This window comes from Amphiprion ocellaris, chromosome 10 (assembly GCF_022539595.1).
Source record: "Amphiprion ocellaris isolate individual 3 ecotype Okinawa chromosome 10, ASM2253959v1, whole genome shotgun sequence".
Taxonomy (NCBI): domain Eukaryota; kingdom Metazoa; phylum Chordata; class Actinopteri; family Pomacentridae; genus Amphiprion; species Amphiprion ocellaris.
Genome location: NC_072775.1, coordinates 20,273,324 through 20,290,091, shown reverse-complemented (window position 1 = coordinate 20,290,091; position 16,768 = coordinate 20,273,324). Strand labels below are relative to the sequence as shown.

The 16,768-nt window shown below is 39.6% G+C and overlaps 1 protein-coding gene across 1 annotated transcript in view; it reads right to left on the bottom strand.

Moving 5' to 3' along the window:
- obscnb (obscurin, cytoskeletal calmodulin and titin-interacting RhoGEF b) overlaps positions 1-16,768 on the bottom strand; it is a 60,352-nt gene that overhangs the window by 25,825 nt on the left and 17,759 nt on the right. Inside the window, 24 exon segments of the mRNA XM_055014293.1 lie at positions 268-345; positions 1,425-1,505; positions 2,791-2,895; positions 3,625-3,705; positions 4,843-4,914; positions 5,587-5,682; positions 6,200-6,274; positions 6,678-6,752; positions 7,294-7,560; positions 7,811-8,077; positions 9,264-9,530; positions 9,787-10,053; positions 10,304-10,570; positions 10,811-11,077; positions 11,287-11,553; positions 11,783-12,049; positions 12,164-12,430; positions 13,561-13,827; positions 14,427-14,696; positions 14,782-15,051; positions 15,143-15,409; positions 15,648-15,914; positions 16,048-16,314; positions 16,403-16,672. Coding sequence (XP_054870268.1) covers positions 268-345; positions 1,425-1,505; positions 2,791-2,895; positions 3,625-3,705; positions 4,843-4,914; positions 5,587-5,682; positions 6,200-6,274; positions 6,678-6,752; positions 7,294-7,560; positions 7,811-8,077; positions 9,264-9,530; positions 9,787-10,053; positions 10,304-10,570; positions 10,811-11,077; positions 11,287-11,553; positions 11,783-12,049; positions 12,164-12,430; positions 13,561-13,827; positions 14,427-14,696; positions 14,782-15,051; positions 15,143-15,409; positions 15,648-15,914; positions 16,048-16,314; positions 16,403-16,672 — 4,944 coding nt within the window.

The following is a 16,768-nucleotide window of genomic DNA, read 5'->3' as shown; positions in this document are numbered from 1 at the left end:
GCCAGAACACCTACATAATTGTCACACAAAGACTAAGAGGAATGCGGTATGTGCCAATCAAAACAGAGAAGCAGCCAAGCATTTCAGAAGTCTGTCAAACACAGGCCTAAATTGTTCCAATGTAAGGATATCAATAAATCCAGATACAGAAAACCTTTACAGCGAGCAACATCCAATCGGGCTGAATACACACCAAACAAAAATACAAACTGAAACACAACATTAGTTACAGGGATTAACCTTGCACAGGTGCCACATAAAGTCTACCTTGTCCTTTCACTGTGGTATCCAGCTCTAACGGCTCTGGCGTCAGGATGACTTCAGAATCAGCAGGATGCTGTTTTTCTGCAGGTGCAACCGATTGAATTAGAGCTTAAAGATCCATTCTGATGAACTAAGTGCAGAACTAATACAGACGGGTGTACTACCAACAACGATTAATGGGTTAGCGAGTCAGGTTGAGCCCAAAGTCAGAGTTTTCAATGTCACAAAGGAGGCTCTCTATTAACCTGGTAGATCCTCATCACAACTTATGCTGTACCTAACCTGCTTTAGAACATGTTCTGTTCTGAGTTAATAAAGCCCCAGAACAAAGTTGTACAGTTACAGGCGGTGCAAACTGTAACCCTAACCTATGCATCATATTGCCATGAATTAATGCATTTAGATAGTGCAGAAATGCATAAATATGTTTTTATGCTTGGTCCTGATTTGCTGCCATGTTCATTTTACACTGCTGGAATTGATACAACAATACAACAATGATTAGAAAGTTGATTAGTTTGTTGGTATTTATAACTACGCATTGGCATTGATTTTGAACATAAATCCAATACCACCTTACATAATTAACCATTTTCTATGAGTATTTCTCTCTTGAATCACTCGCAGTGACAGCGCATTTTGCTGTAATTAACTTTTTATATTCCTCAAAGCTCTCCATCATAACAACCTGTTCCTAGTTGGCACACCAGCAGTTCATTTTAAGTGAAAAACACCCTGTTGTTACGGGAGCACATACAGAGTCTGATGAAGAAAACCTGGGTCAACAAAGAACGTTGATATCCACTGTAAAGATAGCCATTACCTCTGCATAGGGTTTGACATTTTTTTCAAGCCCACTATGGCAAAGAAAGCCTGGCTATAACTAAATTGTTTGGCAGTACTTCTCTCCAGAAAACATTGCAGTTTCAGTTGAAAAAAGAAAGTAAGGGTATTGTAAAACTGATAAATTACACCAACATCAACAATACTGACATCAGCAGTGAGTAATTAACTTCCATCTCATCAGCCAGCAATAAACAAATAAACCATACTGATGTCAAAACATTAACACACAGGACATTGTGTTTAACATTTGTTATTGCAATGTGAGCTTTTGCCAAAGCAAAACATGAAGATCCACCACAAACACCAGCACATACCTTCAACTTTCATTTTGGATTCCTGCTTCTCAGCTTCAACTTTGGAGGTCATTGTTGATGTTGCTGACAGCTGTACGGCAACTGCATGTATTCATAGATACAAATGTAGGTTTTAATTCAATTTACATAAACTAAAACTTAAACTTGACCAACGGACTGAACAGTGCAACAAATCAAAAGCACTATGCCACAAATGTTGTAAAGCCACAATGTCCAAGAAGACGCAGCACCATTTTCACTGGATTACTATTGTTTTCATTGAGAGCTCAAGTGTAAAAGCTCTTCACTTCAATTTTCCAGACAATAGACATACTCGTGCAATATGTGTGAAGAGCATCTCCGTAAAAATGTACAGGCTTTGTCATGACCACAAGCTCTTTCATAAATGGTACACAACTGGCAAACAACATCACCACATGGAAGATCAAGCACAAATCTCATTTAATAGTGAACTGCATTATTTCAGGGAGCATTTACTAAAAACATGTAGTACATTCCAGCAATTTCTTAGATAAGTGTATTACTCATCTTTATCTCCCATATTATTGAAAATTACCTGGATCATAACATCACTAATTATAATCACTGAACTATAGATTTTGAATTTCACAGGGAAATACAGACTTTTTCAACCCAAGTATTCAGTAGAGGTAAATTGTCAGCAAAACAACTACTTGAGTTAGTTTTCTCCTGAGGAAGAGCATCTGCAGTTGTAGTACCGCTCTTCATGTGGCTGAATGAATGACTAGAGTTTTGAAGTATGATGCACTGGAGGTGTGGCTGTGGTCTGCCAACAGCAGGTCAGCCTCTCCATGCCATATACATCAATATATATGACAATAAGATGAGATGAATGTTTTGAAATGTTAAAGTGTAAAGGTTTGTCTCTACAAATGTATTCAATCTATCAAAAACTGCTCCAACAATCCAAAAAAGCTCCAAAAAGTAGATGTAACAAAGTAATTGTTGTTGACTTTGTTGCAAAGACTTTTATCTGTTGGATTTTGTTCTACTAATTTCATTTTTAAAATCTATTTACTTAATATGAAGTAATAAAATTCATAAAACTCACACAGACAAGGTACAGAAACAGGTATTAAGACGCACCATTAAAAATGAAGAACGGTATTTGAGCAAGAACACCTGCATGTGGCGCCACAAAGACGGCCATGCGCCCATTCAAAAAAGGGAAGTAGTCAAGTATTTCAAAAGTCCATCAAACACAGCCCTCAACTTTTCCAACTGGAGGACAACAAGAAACCAAAATACAGCAAATCTGGCATTCAAAAAGTGAGCAACATATAATCAGACCACATACCATACAAAGATCCAAACTGAAAACACAACATTAGTAACAGTAACAAACCTTGCACAGGTGCCACAAGAATGCTACCTTGTCCTTTCACTGTGGTATCCAGCTCTAACGGATCTGGCATCAGGATGACTTCAGAACCAGCAGGCTGCTGTTTTTCTGCAGGTGCAACTGATTGAATTAGAGCTTAAAGATGCACTCTGATGAACAAAGTGCAGAACTAGTGCTAGGGCACAGAGAGGTGTGCTTTGAAGCAAGATTAATGGGTGACAGAGGTAAATTGATCCAAAAGCCTGATTTTTTAATGTCATGAAAAAGGCACTCTATTAACCTGCTAGATCACCATTATAACAGCTGCAAAGCTAACCTGCTTCAGAAAATGATCTGTTCAGAATTTGGGATTTAACTTGGTTGAAAAAACTGCCACCCTTTCACCAGTTACTTTCCTGAGATAATAATAATCATACATTTTATTTGAAGGTGCCTTTCTCTGCACTCAAGGACACCATACAAACAAATGTTTTCATATATACACGTTAAAAACAGTAAAAACACTACAGGAGACAGGGCAATTGGTGTCAGATGGAATATGCAGTTTTGAACACGTGTTTTGAGTTGTGTTTTGAAATAGAGGAATGAATCCATGTTTCTGAGTTGGGGTGGTACAGAACAGATTCACAGCTAAGGGACACAACTTCCACCTTATCAGCCAACAAGAACAAAAGAGTCAGAATGATGACAAAATACTCAGTACACAAGATTCTCACTGTTCAACATATGCTATTACATCGTATGCTTTCGCAAAAGACTAGCATGTAAAAAAACCTACATACCAAGCAGAACCTGCACAAACTGTCCTCTTCAAGTTTCTCTAACACCAGCACATACCTTCAATTTCCTTTTTAGATTCCTGCTTCTCAGCTTCAACTTTGGAGGTCCCTGCTGATGCTGCTGACATCTCTACGGCAACTGCAGTTATTTTTGGATACAAGTGTAGGCTTGAATTCAATTTACATAAACTGAAACTTGAACTTGACCAACACACTGAACAATGCATCAAATTAAAAGCAAGATGCCACAAATGTTTTAAAGCCACATCTTCACTTGATATCCATGAGAGTGGAAGTAGAAAAGCTCTTTAATATTTTAAAAGATACACAGACTCATGCAATGTGTTGAGAAGAGCAGTTTCCTAAAAAAAATTTACAGACAGTGACATGACCAAGAGCTTCTTCTTTGCAAAAGGCTAACAACATCACCACATTGGAAGATATCACTCACAGGCTTATAAACCACAAACCCCATTTTATAGTGAACTACATTAATCCAAGAAGCATTTGCTGAGTATATTTAGGATATTCCATGTCTTACATAACTGTATTTTTAACTCACACATTGCTGAAAATGAACTAGCTCATAAATCAGTAATTGAAATCACAGAACTACAAACTGAGCTTTAAAATGAATGTCACGGGACAATATACAAACCAAAGCACAGCGTCACAAGCCACAATATGCTGTGTGTCTCACAAACCAACATGCCTTAACCAGTAAACACTGAATTGCAGCACCTGGGATAGGACAACTGAAAAAGATGCACAACAAGCCAGCCATTCAGGAAAACATATTCAAGATTACTCAACATGTTATTGTGACAAAGGTGAGAAGAGTATCTAAAGTTGTATTTAAATGGCAATACTGTTATTTTTTTTAAACCAAGTACTCAGTAGAGGTAAAAATTATCAGCAAAATAACAACTTGAATTAGAGTTTTCTCCTGAGAAGGAACATCTGTATCAGTAAATGTAACTTGGTATTCCTAACCTATGCAAATTTCTGTCTTTAAAAGTTTCAAACACTCTCTATGTTGTAAAATTCATGGAATTTCACCTTAAAAATTTATTTCACTTAATGAAAAATAATAAAGTTAATTAAAGTCACACTGACAAGCTACAGCCAAACACATATCAAGATGCATCATGAAAAATAGGGAATAGAGTTCAAGCAAAAACATCTGCATGTGGTGACATAATGACAGAGACAAATGTGGCAGGGACTGTACAACAAGAAACCAGGACGTCAATAAAGAGCTAAAATCCTTTCATACCTTCTCCTGGCTCTTTGGTCCTCTGCCTCTGGATATCTTGTTTTACAGCTGTGCCAGCAACAGTCTTCTCAGCTGGGATAAAACGCAACAATAACTTCACAACCTTACAGAGATGAGATCTATAACTTGAAGAAAACAGCCAACTAGAGCCAGTAAAACACACCAACAACACACCACTGTCACCTGCTTACAACATTCTAACATTGAAGAATTTTCCTTAAATTAAATATACTGGTGTCAAAATAAGGCTAAATGACATCTATGAGTACAAGAAACAATTAAAATCTACCAAAATCAAATAAAACTATGATCAACAACAATTAAAGCCTCTGTCTCCTCTCACAGGTCATCATAACAGCAATCCACCACATCGCAACAACCCAAAACAGTAGCACCAATGTACGAAGAACACATAGCAACAAAATGATTGCTGTTCAATACCAGAGAACAAAGCATTAAAACAGATTCACAAATTTAGTACTTGTGAAAAAATTCAACTGACAAGGGAGCATCACATAAGAGAATTCACAAGAAAACACAAGCCACCTTTGCCATATATTTCAGCCATTCCCCTTTCAGCATACCGCTGAACAGATGCAAAAGCAAAACTTAACTGCAACCTCCCAACATATTTTTCAGTAATGCCATCATGTTAAGCATTGTTCCACAAGACTGAAATGACATGTACAGCATTGACAGGATGTCACAGTATTCAACAAAAGCCATGCAAACGTGTCTCATTACCTTCACCTTTTACTTTAAGCTCTCTTGCACCTTTCTCAGTCTCTTGTCTGAGTAGCTGCTGTTTAGGAGTTTGTCCAGTAGTGGGCAGTGTCACAGCTATAATGATCGAACACAGCATTAGATTTGCCATAGAAAAGCACCAGTTACATGTTAATAATCAAGTCTTGTCAAAACAAAAACACAGCAGATAGGAATAAAGAGGCCTGATACCAACGCTTAGCCTCCATGCGACAACATAACCGAAGATTCACAGATATTGAGAATGAAATAATTGTTTTTCTACAACAGTATCAACATGCCACAAAAATGTGACATTTAATGGGTGAGGAAAATCACCACATTTGCCAGCCAGTAAATGAGCAGGTTAAGCCAAAAACACATTGCTAGACCAAACACATGTGCAGCCTGAAAGCAACCAGACACCATGTAAGGCAATTCATGGCCCATTTACTTTCCATTTGACAACACCGATCAGCAGCCAAGCATACACTGACATTTCAAGTCCTGAATAGCTTCAAGTGATTTAACGAAGAATTGCTTTGCACACAATGATTAACTACAAATGTGCATTACAAATGAACAAGCAAATCTGAGAATCTCTCAAGAAAATTACCTTCTACTATCTCATTTATCTCTTGCCTCTTGTCCTCGTCTTTAGCGTCTGTGGGTGGAGATTCAGGCATCTGGCCTGGAATGCAATTATGAAATGAATCTAGAAATACTGTATAAGTTAAACTGGCAGCAAACTGGGGCACTGCCAAACCTATTTCAGGTAGACCTCCAGTCAATGCACATGAAACAGTGGACATGTAAACTCCAGCCAACAACAGGTATCATTCTTAAACCATTAGCACAACTGGCAGAAATACAGACATGCGTAAAAATCCAACTTTAAGACAGCAAAGTGCACAAAACAGCAAACTAAAACATTTACAGAAAAGTTAAGAGTAAATCCATCAAATCGTATAGAATGCAAGGTACAACCCAATGTAAGCAAAGACTGTGCATGGTAACACAAATGGCATTATCAAGATGGACAGACCACAAAAAGTTGGAAGTCAAGCTAGCATATCGCCTTCCTCCCTTCATACCTTCTATTTTTTCTTTGGTCTCCTGCCTCTTAGATTCCAGTTTAGCAGCTGATGGAGGAGCTGACAGCTTCACAGCTGAGAGGAAATAATGCAAATTCAGTCAGCTGTAACATAATGGACCATTTAGCTTACCACATCAAATGAAAACTATCACCTAAAAAAAATCCGGAAAGATGAAACACCATAAAATATTCCTCATAGCTCCAATACAACATTAAAAAGCACTAGTTGGCTTCTCAGATTAAATGCGGTAGGCAAAAGAAGTTTATAGACCAGCATACATACGGTTTCCATGCATAACACTACCAACAATAAACACAAGACACACCAAAAACAAGTAAGGTCTGCTATGATGAAAAAAGTGATGTGAAATCTCAAATAAAAGAAACAAAATTCAAACTGTCATATCACAGAGCACACTGCAGACAAAGTGATCCAAGCCAAGACTTTCAACCTGTTGATTCACAACAATGTGAAGAAAACTTTGACATAAAATACCCACAAGAATGCTGACATTAGCCAGCAACACAATATGTGAGAGACATGGTACTACAAAGTCAAATAATAATATTTCTAAATAATATACTGAACGGGTTCAAATCACAGATCCTCCTACCCTTGATCTTGAGGCTGGCTGTGGTCTTCTGGTCTCCACACACACAGCTGTAGTCTCCACTGTCTTCTGGCACCACCTTGTTGATCATCAGTTCATTCACAGAGGCCTTCTGCTTCATCTGGTACTTCTCTCCAGACTTCAGGACCTGTGTTCCCTTCTTCCACTCCACTGGGACTCCAGGTTTAGAGAGCTCACAGCACAGAGTAACGCTGTTTCCCTCCTCAGCTTCCTGGTTCTCCAACTTCTGCTTGAAGGTCACTGGTTGGGCTGAGTATTTATTAGTGAATTAGCAGTCAGTAGCATGCCACAGCATAAAATACATGAAAAATGTACAGATACAAAGAGTACAAAAACAACAACAACACAGAACACAACAGACAAAAACTGACGGTTTGCAACTGTGATAAGATATGGACTCCATAAAAAAATGTGTCCAAATATGCATGTATAAAAAACTCCTTCATACAATTTTTGAAAAACATTACATGGACCACATCTTTGAAAATCCTCCTCCTACCCTTGATCTTGAGGCTGGCTGTGGTCTTCTGGTCTCCACACACACAGCTGTAGTCTCCACTGTCTTCTGGCATCACCTTGTTGATCATCAGTTCATTCACAGAGGCCTTCTGCTTCATCTGGTACTTCTCTCCAGACTTCAGGACCTGTGTTCCCTTCTTCCACTCCACTGGGACTCCAGGTTTAGAGAGCTCACAGCACAGAGTAACGTTGTTTCCCTCCTCAGCCTCCTGGCTCTCCAACTTCTGCTTGAAGGTCACTGGTTGTGCTGTGTATTTATCAGTTGGTTAGTAACCAGTGGTAAGCCATGCAATAAGATGTAGAAATTCAAATAAAAAAAACAAATTCAACATAAACACCGAAAAACTGCAAACTACAATAACATGCAGACTCTACAATAATCACATTTGAAAAGGTGCTCCAAACTATTCTCTAAAAACATTACATGGACCAAATCGAAAAGTTAAGAGTAAATCCATCAAATCGTATAGAATGCAAGGTACAACCCAATGTAAGCAAAGACTGTGCATGGTAACACAAATGGCATTATCAAGATGGACAGACCACAAAAAGTTGGAAGTCAAGCTAGCATATCGCCTTCCTCCCTTCATACCTTCTATTTTTTCTTTGGTCTCCTGCCTCTTAGATTCCAGTTTAGCAGCTGATGGAGGAGCTGACAGCTTCACAGCTGAGAGGAAATAATGCAAATTCAGTCAGCTGTAACATAATGGACCATTTAGCTTACCACATCAAATGAAAACTATCACCTAAAAAAAATCCGGAAAGATGAAACACCATAAAATATTCCTCATAGCTCCAATACAACATTAAAAAGCACTAGTTGGCTTCTCAGATTAAATGCGGTAGGCAAAAGAAGTTTATAGACCAGCATACATACGGTTTCCATGCATAACACTACCAACAATAAACACAAGACACACCAAAAACAAGTAAGGTCTGCTATGATGAAAAAAGTGATGTGAAATCTCAAATAAAAGAAACAAAATTCAAACTGTCATATCACAGAGCACACTGCAGACAAAGTGATCCAAGCCAAGACTTTCAACCTGTTGATTCACAACAATGTGAAGAAAACTTTGACATAAAATACCCACAAGAATGCTGACATTAGCCAGCAAACAGACACAAAACATGAAAAAACAAAGAGACAGCGAGCGAGACTTCATAGAAAAAGCAGTGCGACATTGCAAGTGCTTCAGTCAAGACTAAATCTGTACAATATAGTTATATACAATTCATGATACAAGTTTCATACAATTATTCTTCCAATTAAATCAACTGCACATCATTTCTAAGTAAAAAAAAGTGACTCAGTGACAAAATAAAAAATTCAAAAGCTACAACACAATATGTGAGAGACATGGTACTACAAAGTCAAATAATAATATTTCTAAATAATATACTGAACGGGTTCAAATCACAGATCCTCCTACCCTTGATCTTGAGGCTGGCTGTGGTCTTCTGGTCTCCACACACACAGCTGTAGTCTCCACTGTCTTCTGGCACCACCTTGTTGATCATCAGTTCATTCACAGAGGCCTTCTGCTTCATCTGGTACTTCTCTCCAGACTTCAGGACCTGTGTTCCCTTCTTCCACTCCACTGGGACTCCAGGTTTAGAGAGCTCACAGCACAGAGTAACGCTGTTTCCCTCCTCAGCTTCCTGGCTCTCCAACTTCTGCTTGAAGGTCACTGGTTGGGCTGAGCATTTATTAGTGAATTAGCAGTCAGTAGCACGCACCAGCATAAAATACATTAAACAATTTGTACATACAAAGGGTACAAAAACAACAACAACAAACACAGAACACAACAGACAAAAACTGACGGTTTGCAACTGTGATAAGATATGGACTCCATAAAAAAATGTGTCCAAGTATGCACAAATGAAAAAACTGCTTCATACAATTTTTGAAAAACATTACATGGACCAAATCTTTGAATGTCCTCCTCCTACCCTTGATCTTGAGGCTGGCTGTGGTCTTCTGGTCTCCACACACACAGCTGTAATCTCCACTGTCTTCTGGCACCACCTTGTTGATCACCAGTTCATTCACAGAGGCCTTCTGCTTCATCTGGTACTTCTCTCCAGACTTCAGGACCTGTGTTCCCTTCTTCCACTCCACTGGGACTCCAGGTTTAGAGAGCTCACAGCACAGAGTAATGCTGTTTCCCTCCTCAGCTTCCTGGTTCTCCAACTTCTGCTTGAAGGTCACTGGTTGGGCTGAGCATTTATTAGTGAATTAGCAGTCAGTAGCATGCCACAGCATAAAATACATGAAAAATGTACAGATACAAAGAGTACAAAAACAACAACAACACAGAACACAACAGACAAAAACTGACGGTTTGCAACTGTGATAAGATATGGACTCCATAAAAAAATGTGTCCAAATATGCATGTATAAAAAACTCCTTCATACAATTTTTGAAAAACATTACATGGACCACATCTTTGAAAATCCTCCTCCTACCCTTGATCTTGAGGCTGGCTGTGGTCTTCTGGTCTCCACACACACAGCTGTAGTCTCCACTGTCTTCTGGCACCACCTTGTTGATCATCAGTTCATTCACAGAGGCCTTCTGCTTCATCTGGTACTTCTCTCCAGACTTCAGGACCTGTGTTCCCTTCTTCCACTCCACTGGGACTCCAGGTTTAGAGAGCTCACAGCACAGAGTAACACTGTTTCCCTCCTCAGCCTCCTGGTTCTCCAACTTCTGCTTGAAGGTCACTGGTTGGGCTGAGCATTTATGAGTTGGTTAGCAGTCAGTGGCATGCCATGACATAAAAGGATTTACATATAAAAGGTACAACAACAATAAATGCAGAACACAACAGACAAAAAACGAGAGTGTGCAACTGTGATAAGATATGGACTCCATAAAAAAATGTGCCCAAATATGCACGTATTAAAAAAACTGCTTCATACAATTTTTGAAAAACATTACATGAACCAAATCTTTGAAAATCCTCCTCCTACCCTTGATCTTGAGGCTGGCTGTGGTCTTCTGGTCTCCACACACACAGCTGTAGTCTCCACTGTCTTCTGGCATCACCTTGTTGATCACCAGTTCATTCACAGAGGCCTTCTGCTTCATCTGGTACTTCTCTCCAGACTTCAGGACCCGTGTTCCCTTCTTCCACTCCACTGGGACTCCAGGTTTAGAGAGCTCACAGCACAGAGTAACGTTGTTTCCCTCCTCAGCCTCCTGGCTCTCCAACTTCTGCTTGAAGGTCACTGGTTGTGCTGTGTATTTATCAGTTGGTTAGTAACCAGTGGTAAGCCATGCAATAAGATGTAGAAATTCAAATAAAAAAAACAAATTCAACATAAACACCGAAAAACTGCAAACTACAATAACATGCAGACTCTACAATAATCACATTTGAAAAGGTGCTCCAAACTATTCTCTAAAAACATTACATGGACCAAATCTTTGAATGTCCTCCTCCTACCCTTGATCTTGAGGTTGGCTGTGGTCTTCTGGTCTCCACACACACAGCTGTAGTCTCCACTGTCTTCTGGCACCACCTTGTTGATCACCAGTTCATTCACAGAGGCCTTCTGCTTCATCTGGTACTTCTCTCCAGACTTCAGGACCTGTGTTCCCTTCTTCCACTCCACTGGGACTCCAGGTTTAGAGAGCTCACTGCACAGAGTAACGCTGTTTCCCTCCTCAGCTTCCTGGTTCTCCAACTTCTGCTTGAAGGTCACTGGTTGGGCTGAGCATTTATTAGTGAATTAGCAGTCAGTAGCATGCCACAGCATAAAACATGAAAGTATACATAAAAGGCAAACACATAATGACAAACACTGAGCAACTGCAATCCCACAATGGCATCCAGACTCTAAAACAAATGTATTGAAATATGCACCTGACTTGAAAAGTTGTTCTAACCCATTTTGCAAAAAATGCTATGCTAAATGACTTTTTGAATGTCCTCCTCCTACCCTTGATCTTGAGGCTGGCTGTGGTCTTCTGGTCTCCACACACACAGCTGTAGTCTCCACTGTCTTCTGGCACCACCTTGCTGATCACCAGTTCATTCACAGAGGCCTTCTGCTTCATCTGGTACTTCTCTCCAGACTTTAGGACCTGTGTTCCCTTCTTCCACTCCACTGGGACTCCAGGTTTAGAGAGCTCACAGCACAGAGTGACACTGAGACCCTCCTCAGTCTCCCGACTCTCCAACTTTTGTTTGAATGTCAATGGCAAAGCTGTACAAGCAAGTCTTCATTATTTTAGGTGAAATAAATTGAAAGAAAGGTTTTAACTGAATATGACACCAAGTTTTCTAAAACTTTGCTAAAATAGACATCGTGGCCCCATACCATTGACTTTCAAGGTTGCAGATGTCTTCTGGTCTCCACACACACAAGAGTACTCTCCACTATCTTCAACCTTCAAATGTAGAATCTGAAGTTCACAAATGGTCTCCTTCTGCTTCAAGTCATACTTCTCTCCTGGTTTGAGAACTTCAGAGCCTTTCTTCCACTGAATGTTGGCTCCAGGTTTAGATAACTCACAGCGAAGCATCACTGTCTCCCCTTCCTTTTTCTCCTGGTTTTTGAGCTTCTCATTAAAACTGGCAGGCAGAGCTAAAATAAAATGAACAATGACTTGATTATATGAAACTGGGTGTCAGATTTCGTTTGGTTGGGAAGGAGGATGGAAAATGATAAAGATGAGGATGATGGGGGAGTTGAGATGCTCCAAGTTGTCCAACATTAGCCTTTTAAACATAAATATGATTCCACAGCTGGGCTGATGCTCCTTTTGATGAAAGTTAACAATGCAATTATCTAATAGGAACATCTAATCTTTCTTACTGTGCTGCAGAATGAAATTTTTCCTTCAATGAGAATGCATTTAGGTACAGGTCATTTTGCAGCACTAATACATGCTAATGGTCACCATTCACAGTTTGTAGATATGCAAACAATCTCTTAATCACACACAATTCAAGACAAGAGAATGGGACTGGCAGTGAACACAAAAGCAATGCATGCCCTTTAGTGGCAGACACGGTAACTAACTGAGGATAGATTTCTATTATAAAAGTTAATAAAGATTTAGTAATAGTTGTTCTAATCTACAGTTTTTCATACAAATCTACACTGTAACTACATGGGTAAATGCCTTGGGGCAATATCATTGAGGTGGCAACAAGTGATACGCATACATTCTGATGATGCCTGTCTCTGTGAGTCAGGTCAGAGAATGGACATTTCCTTTTAGAGCCTCAATATAATTGAGGGGGCTTGGTTGCAGAGGAGTGTGCTCTGAGGACCACTATACATTTGGCAGATCAGGAAGACTGACTCGGCAAATGAAAGCAGATTCCGCTTCAAAGCGATAAACATCGTATGTTTGTTCCACAGGCTGGCTTTTAAAGCAAAACCAAACCACTGTAAGACCTATGTGAACACGGCATTCTCAAAGTACAGCACGGACAAATTCAAGAAGCACAAACAAATACAGGTCAGCTCCAAATATTGAGAGCATTCAGTATTTACTGAATAACAACAAAAAGAAGAAATAAATAGCACCTGCTAAATAACAATTACACAGCAGTGATTGCCTTCCACACAAGTGCCTCATTCAACCTTCCAATACAAACACTTGACATGTAATATTCTTCTCATGCATGAAACAGAATTTATAAGGATAATCATCAGCGCAAGACAAATAACTTACCCCAAATGTATGTACATGATTATGTTCTCACCTTTAACAGTCACCTTGGCCATGCTCTTCGCAGTGCCCACATCACAAGTGTAGATATCAGTATCTTCCTCCTCCAGCTGTTTGATGATCAGAGTCAAGACCCCCTCCTTCTGAGACATCTCATATCGACCTCCAGCCTTGAGCTCTGTGTGACCTTTAAGCCAAATCACTGTGGATGGGGTTTGTGCTGTCTCACATTGCAAGGTCACAGAGCCATTCTCATCTGCTTGGCTGTCCTTTAGCGCTTTAGTGAATTTATGGATTGGCTCTGTAAAAAGAAAACAACAATGTTACAAGTTTATGTCAGTGTGAAACTGTGGGATTGAGCTATTGTTTAAAAAAATAAGATGATCCCATAACTCACTGCATACACAACTATTCAAAAGTTTGGGCTCACTTAAAAATGTCCTTATTTTTGAAAGCATTTTTTTTCAATGAAATAACATTCAATTTATCAGAAATAGAGTCTAGACATAGTTAATGTGGTAAATGACTATTCTAGCTGGAAACAGCTGATTTTTAATGGAATATCTCCATAGGGGTACAGAGGAACATTTCCAGCAACCATCATTCCTGTGTTCTAATGCTACATTGTGTTAGCTAATGGTGTTGAAAGGTTAATTGATGATTAGAAAACCCTTGAGCAATTATTTTAGCACATGAATAAAAGTGTGAGTTTTCATGGAAAACATGAAATTGTCTGGGTGACCCAAGCTTTTGAACGGTAAGTGTACGTATTTAGTCAAGATATTGGTCAGATTTTTAAAACAATGCGTGTTTTCATAGTAAAATCTCCTAAATGTTTGTACACTGTAAAAGATGAAAAGTGCAGTGAGACAGAAGTAAATTTGGCATTTTCAGTCCCACCCTTGATTTCCAGATTGGCCTTGGTGGTAGCACCTCCAACAACTTCACAACTGTACTCTCCAGAGTCTTGCGTAGACACATTATGGATGGTCAGCTTCATGACCTTATCCTGTTGGCTGATGTCATACTTCTGGCTCTTTTTGATGGCTTTGCCTTCCTTGGCCCATTTTACAGTAGAACGAGCCTGTATCACCTCACAGGTAAACATAGCATCTTCCCCTTGAACGGCACAAATATTCTGCAGGCCTTTTGATACAGATGACGCTTTGCCTGCAACAAAAGATGATAAAAATGTGTATTTTATCACTGTAATCTTTGTCAGGGCCTCTTAAAAGTGAATAAGTATGTAGCCTACCTTCAACTGTTAATGTTGTTTTAGAGCTCAGGTCTTTAAGGTTGAAGACCACCTCACCACCGTCTGCAGGGGTGACATCCTGAATAGTCAGCATGTACTTGCGTCCTTTACTGGAGATCTTAAAGCGGCCTCCATTGGTAATAGTTTGTCCATTAACAGTCCAGGAGCACTCATCTGTGCTTTCACGAGACAGGATGCACTCAAAGCTGCATGTCTCTCCTTCATTCACCTCAGCTGATTTCAGCCATTTCGTGATTCCAATGCCAATTTCTAGAGTAGAAACAATAAGGGCATTTTTAACTGTGTATCTCAACAACTGTGTGGAACAATATTGTGTGTACAAATTAGTAAAAATATCTACCTCTTATGGTGACTTTTGATTTAGAAACCTCAGTGCCAAGATCACAACTGTACTCTCCAGCATCTTCTTTTGTGACATCCTTGATAATCAGTCCCAAAGACTTGCCTGTGTGAAGGAGCTCATATTTCGGTCCAGCTTTTAAGACTTTACCTTCTTTTCTCCATGTGGGGGAGACCCTTGGCTTAGATGCCTCACACGCCAGGGTTACCATGCCTTTTTCTTCTCCAATGACATCATCTAGAGACTTGAGGAAAACAGCACGCTTTTCTGCAGGGAGATTGAAAAAACAAAGAATGATGAAAGCCTACATTATAATCTCATTTTTAGGATTAACTAGGGTCAGTCCTATTGACACCATTTATAGTCCCTTAAAAATCTAAATTTTTCTAGGTTTTGTCGGTTAATTAATTTCTAAAATGTGAAGTAACTGTGCAACTTCCCCTCATTAAGCTGAGAGAGAAGTATTTTAAGTGTACTTGTTAAAGTAGTGAACAGTAGTTCTTACCTTTAACCCTAAGTGTGACGGACTCTTTCAGCTTGCGGACTCGGAAGGTAATAGTTCCTCCATCCTGGGGTGCCAAGTTCTTCAGTGTGAGCTTGTGAACCTTCCCGTCATGAACGATGGTGTTGACCTCATTAGTAAAGAGCACTTTATCATTCAGAAGCCACTGCACCTCTTCATCTGCATAGTTAATCTCACAGGTGAACACTGCATCACTGTCTTCATCAACCTCTGTGTCAGCCAAGTGCTTGGTGATCTTAATTTCACGCGCTAGGCAGAAAAAACGTAAAAGTAGTTAGTTTGAAGGCCAATCAAATACATTTATAAAACAGCTGATTTGTGTGATAGTTTATGCATACATGACTGCTGTGCTGTCTGCAGTATTCAAAAAAGCATACTTTACCTTCAACATGAAGTGTGCCTTTGGTCTCAGCTGGTCCAGATTGACAGCGGTACTCTCCAGTGTCTTCCACAGTCAACTTATGAATAGTGAGTTGTGCCCTTGTAGCATCTTGCTTAATATTATACTTATCTGATGCTGCCAGAGGTACCGGACCCTTGAACCAGTTAACCCCTTTGGGTGTGGCAGAGAATTTGCAGGTGAGTATGGCTGAGCTTTTCTCTTTCGCCTTCACGTCTTTGATGGGCTCTGCAATCTCAAGCGGACGCTCTGAAATTGGGGATGGAATGTGATTAGACTCAACTGGATTGTGCTGGAAATATCTCTCTTTAACAGTACTGCTGTTCAAAACATTTACCTTTGACTGTGAGCTGAGCTAAAGATTTGCTCTTCCCAGCTGTAAACTGCACAGGTCCTGTCATCGATGCTTTGGTCTTTTTGAAAGTGAGACGCTGCATAGTGCCCTCTTTTTCCATCTCAACATCAGCACCCTCCTGCACAGCAACTCCATTCAAAGTCCATACAGGAGGTTTCACCAATTCCATGCTGATTTCAACTTCAAAAACAGCTGCAAAGGGTTCTGTCACTTCTACTGAACTAAGTTCCCGCACAATGCTGATGGACTGTTCTGAAGGGATCATTAAAAGAGAATATTTTAGTTAAAAGTCAAAGAATCCATAAATCAAAAAAATCTCATTCTTTACATTACTGCCATAAATTAAGA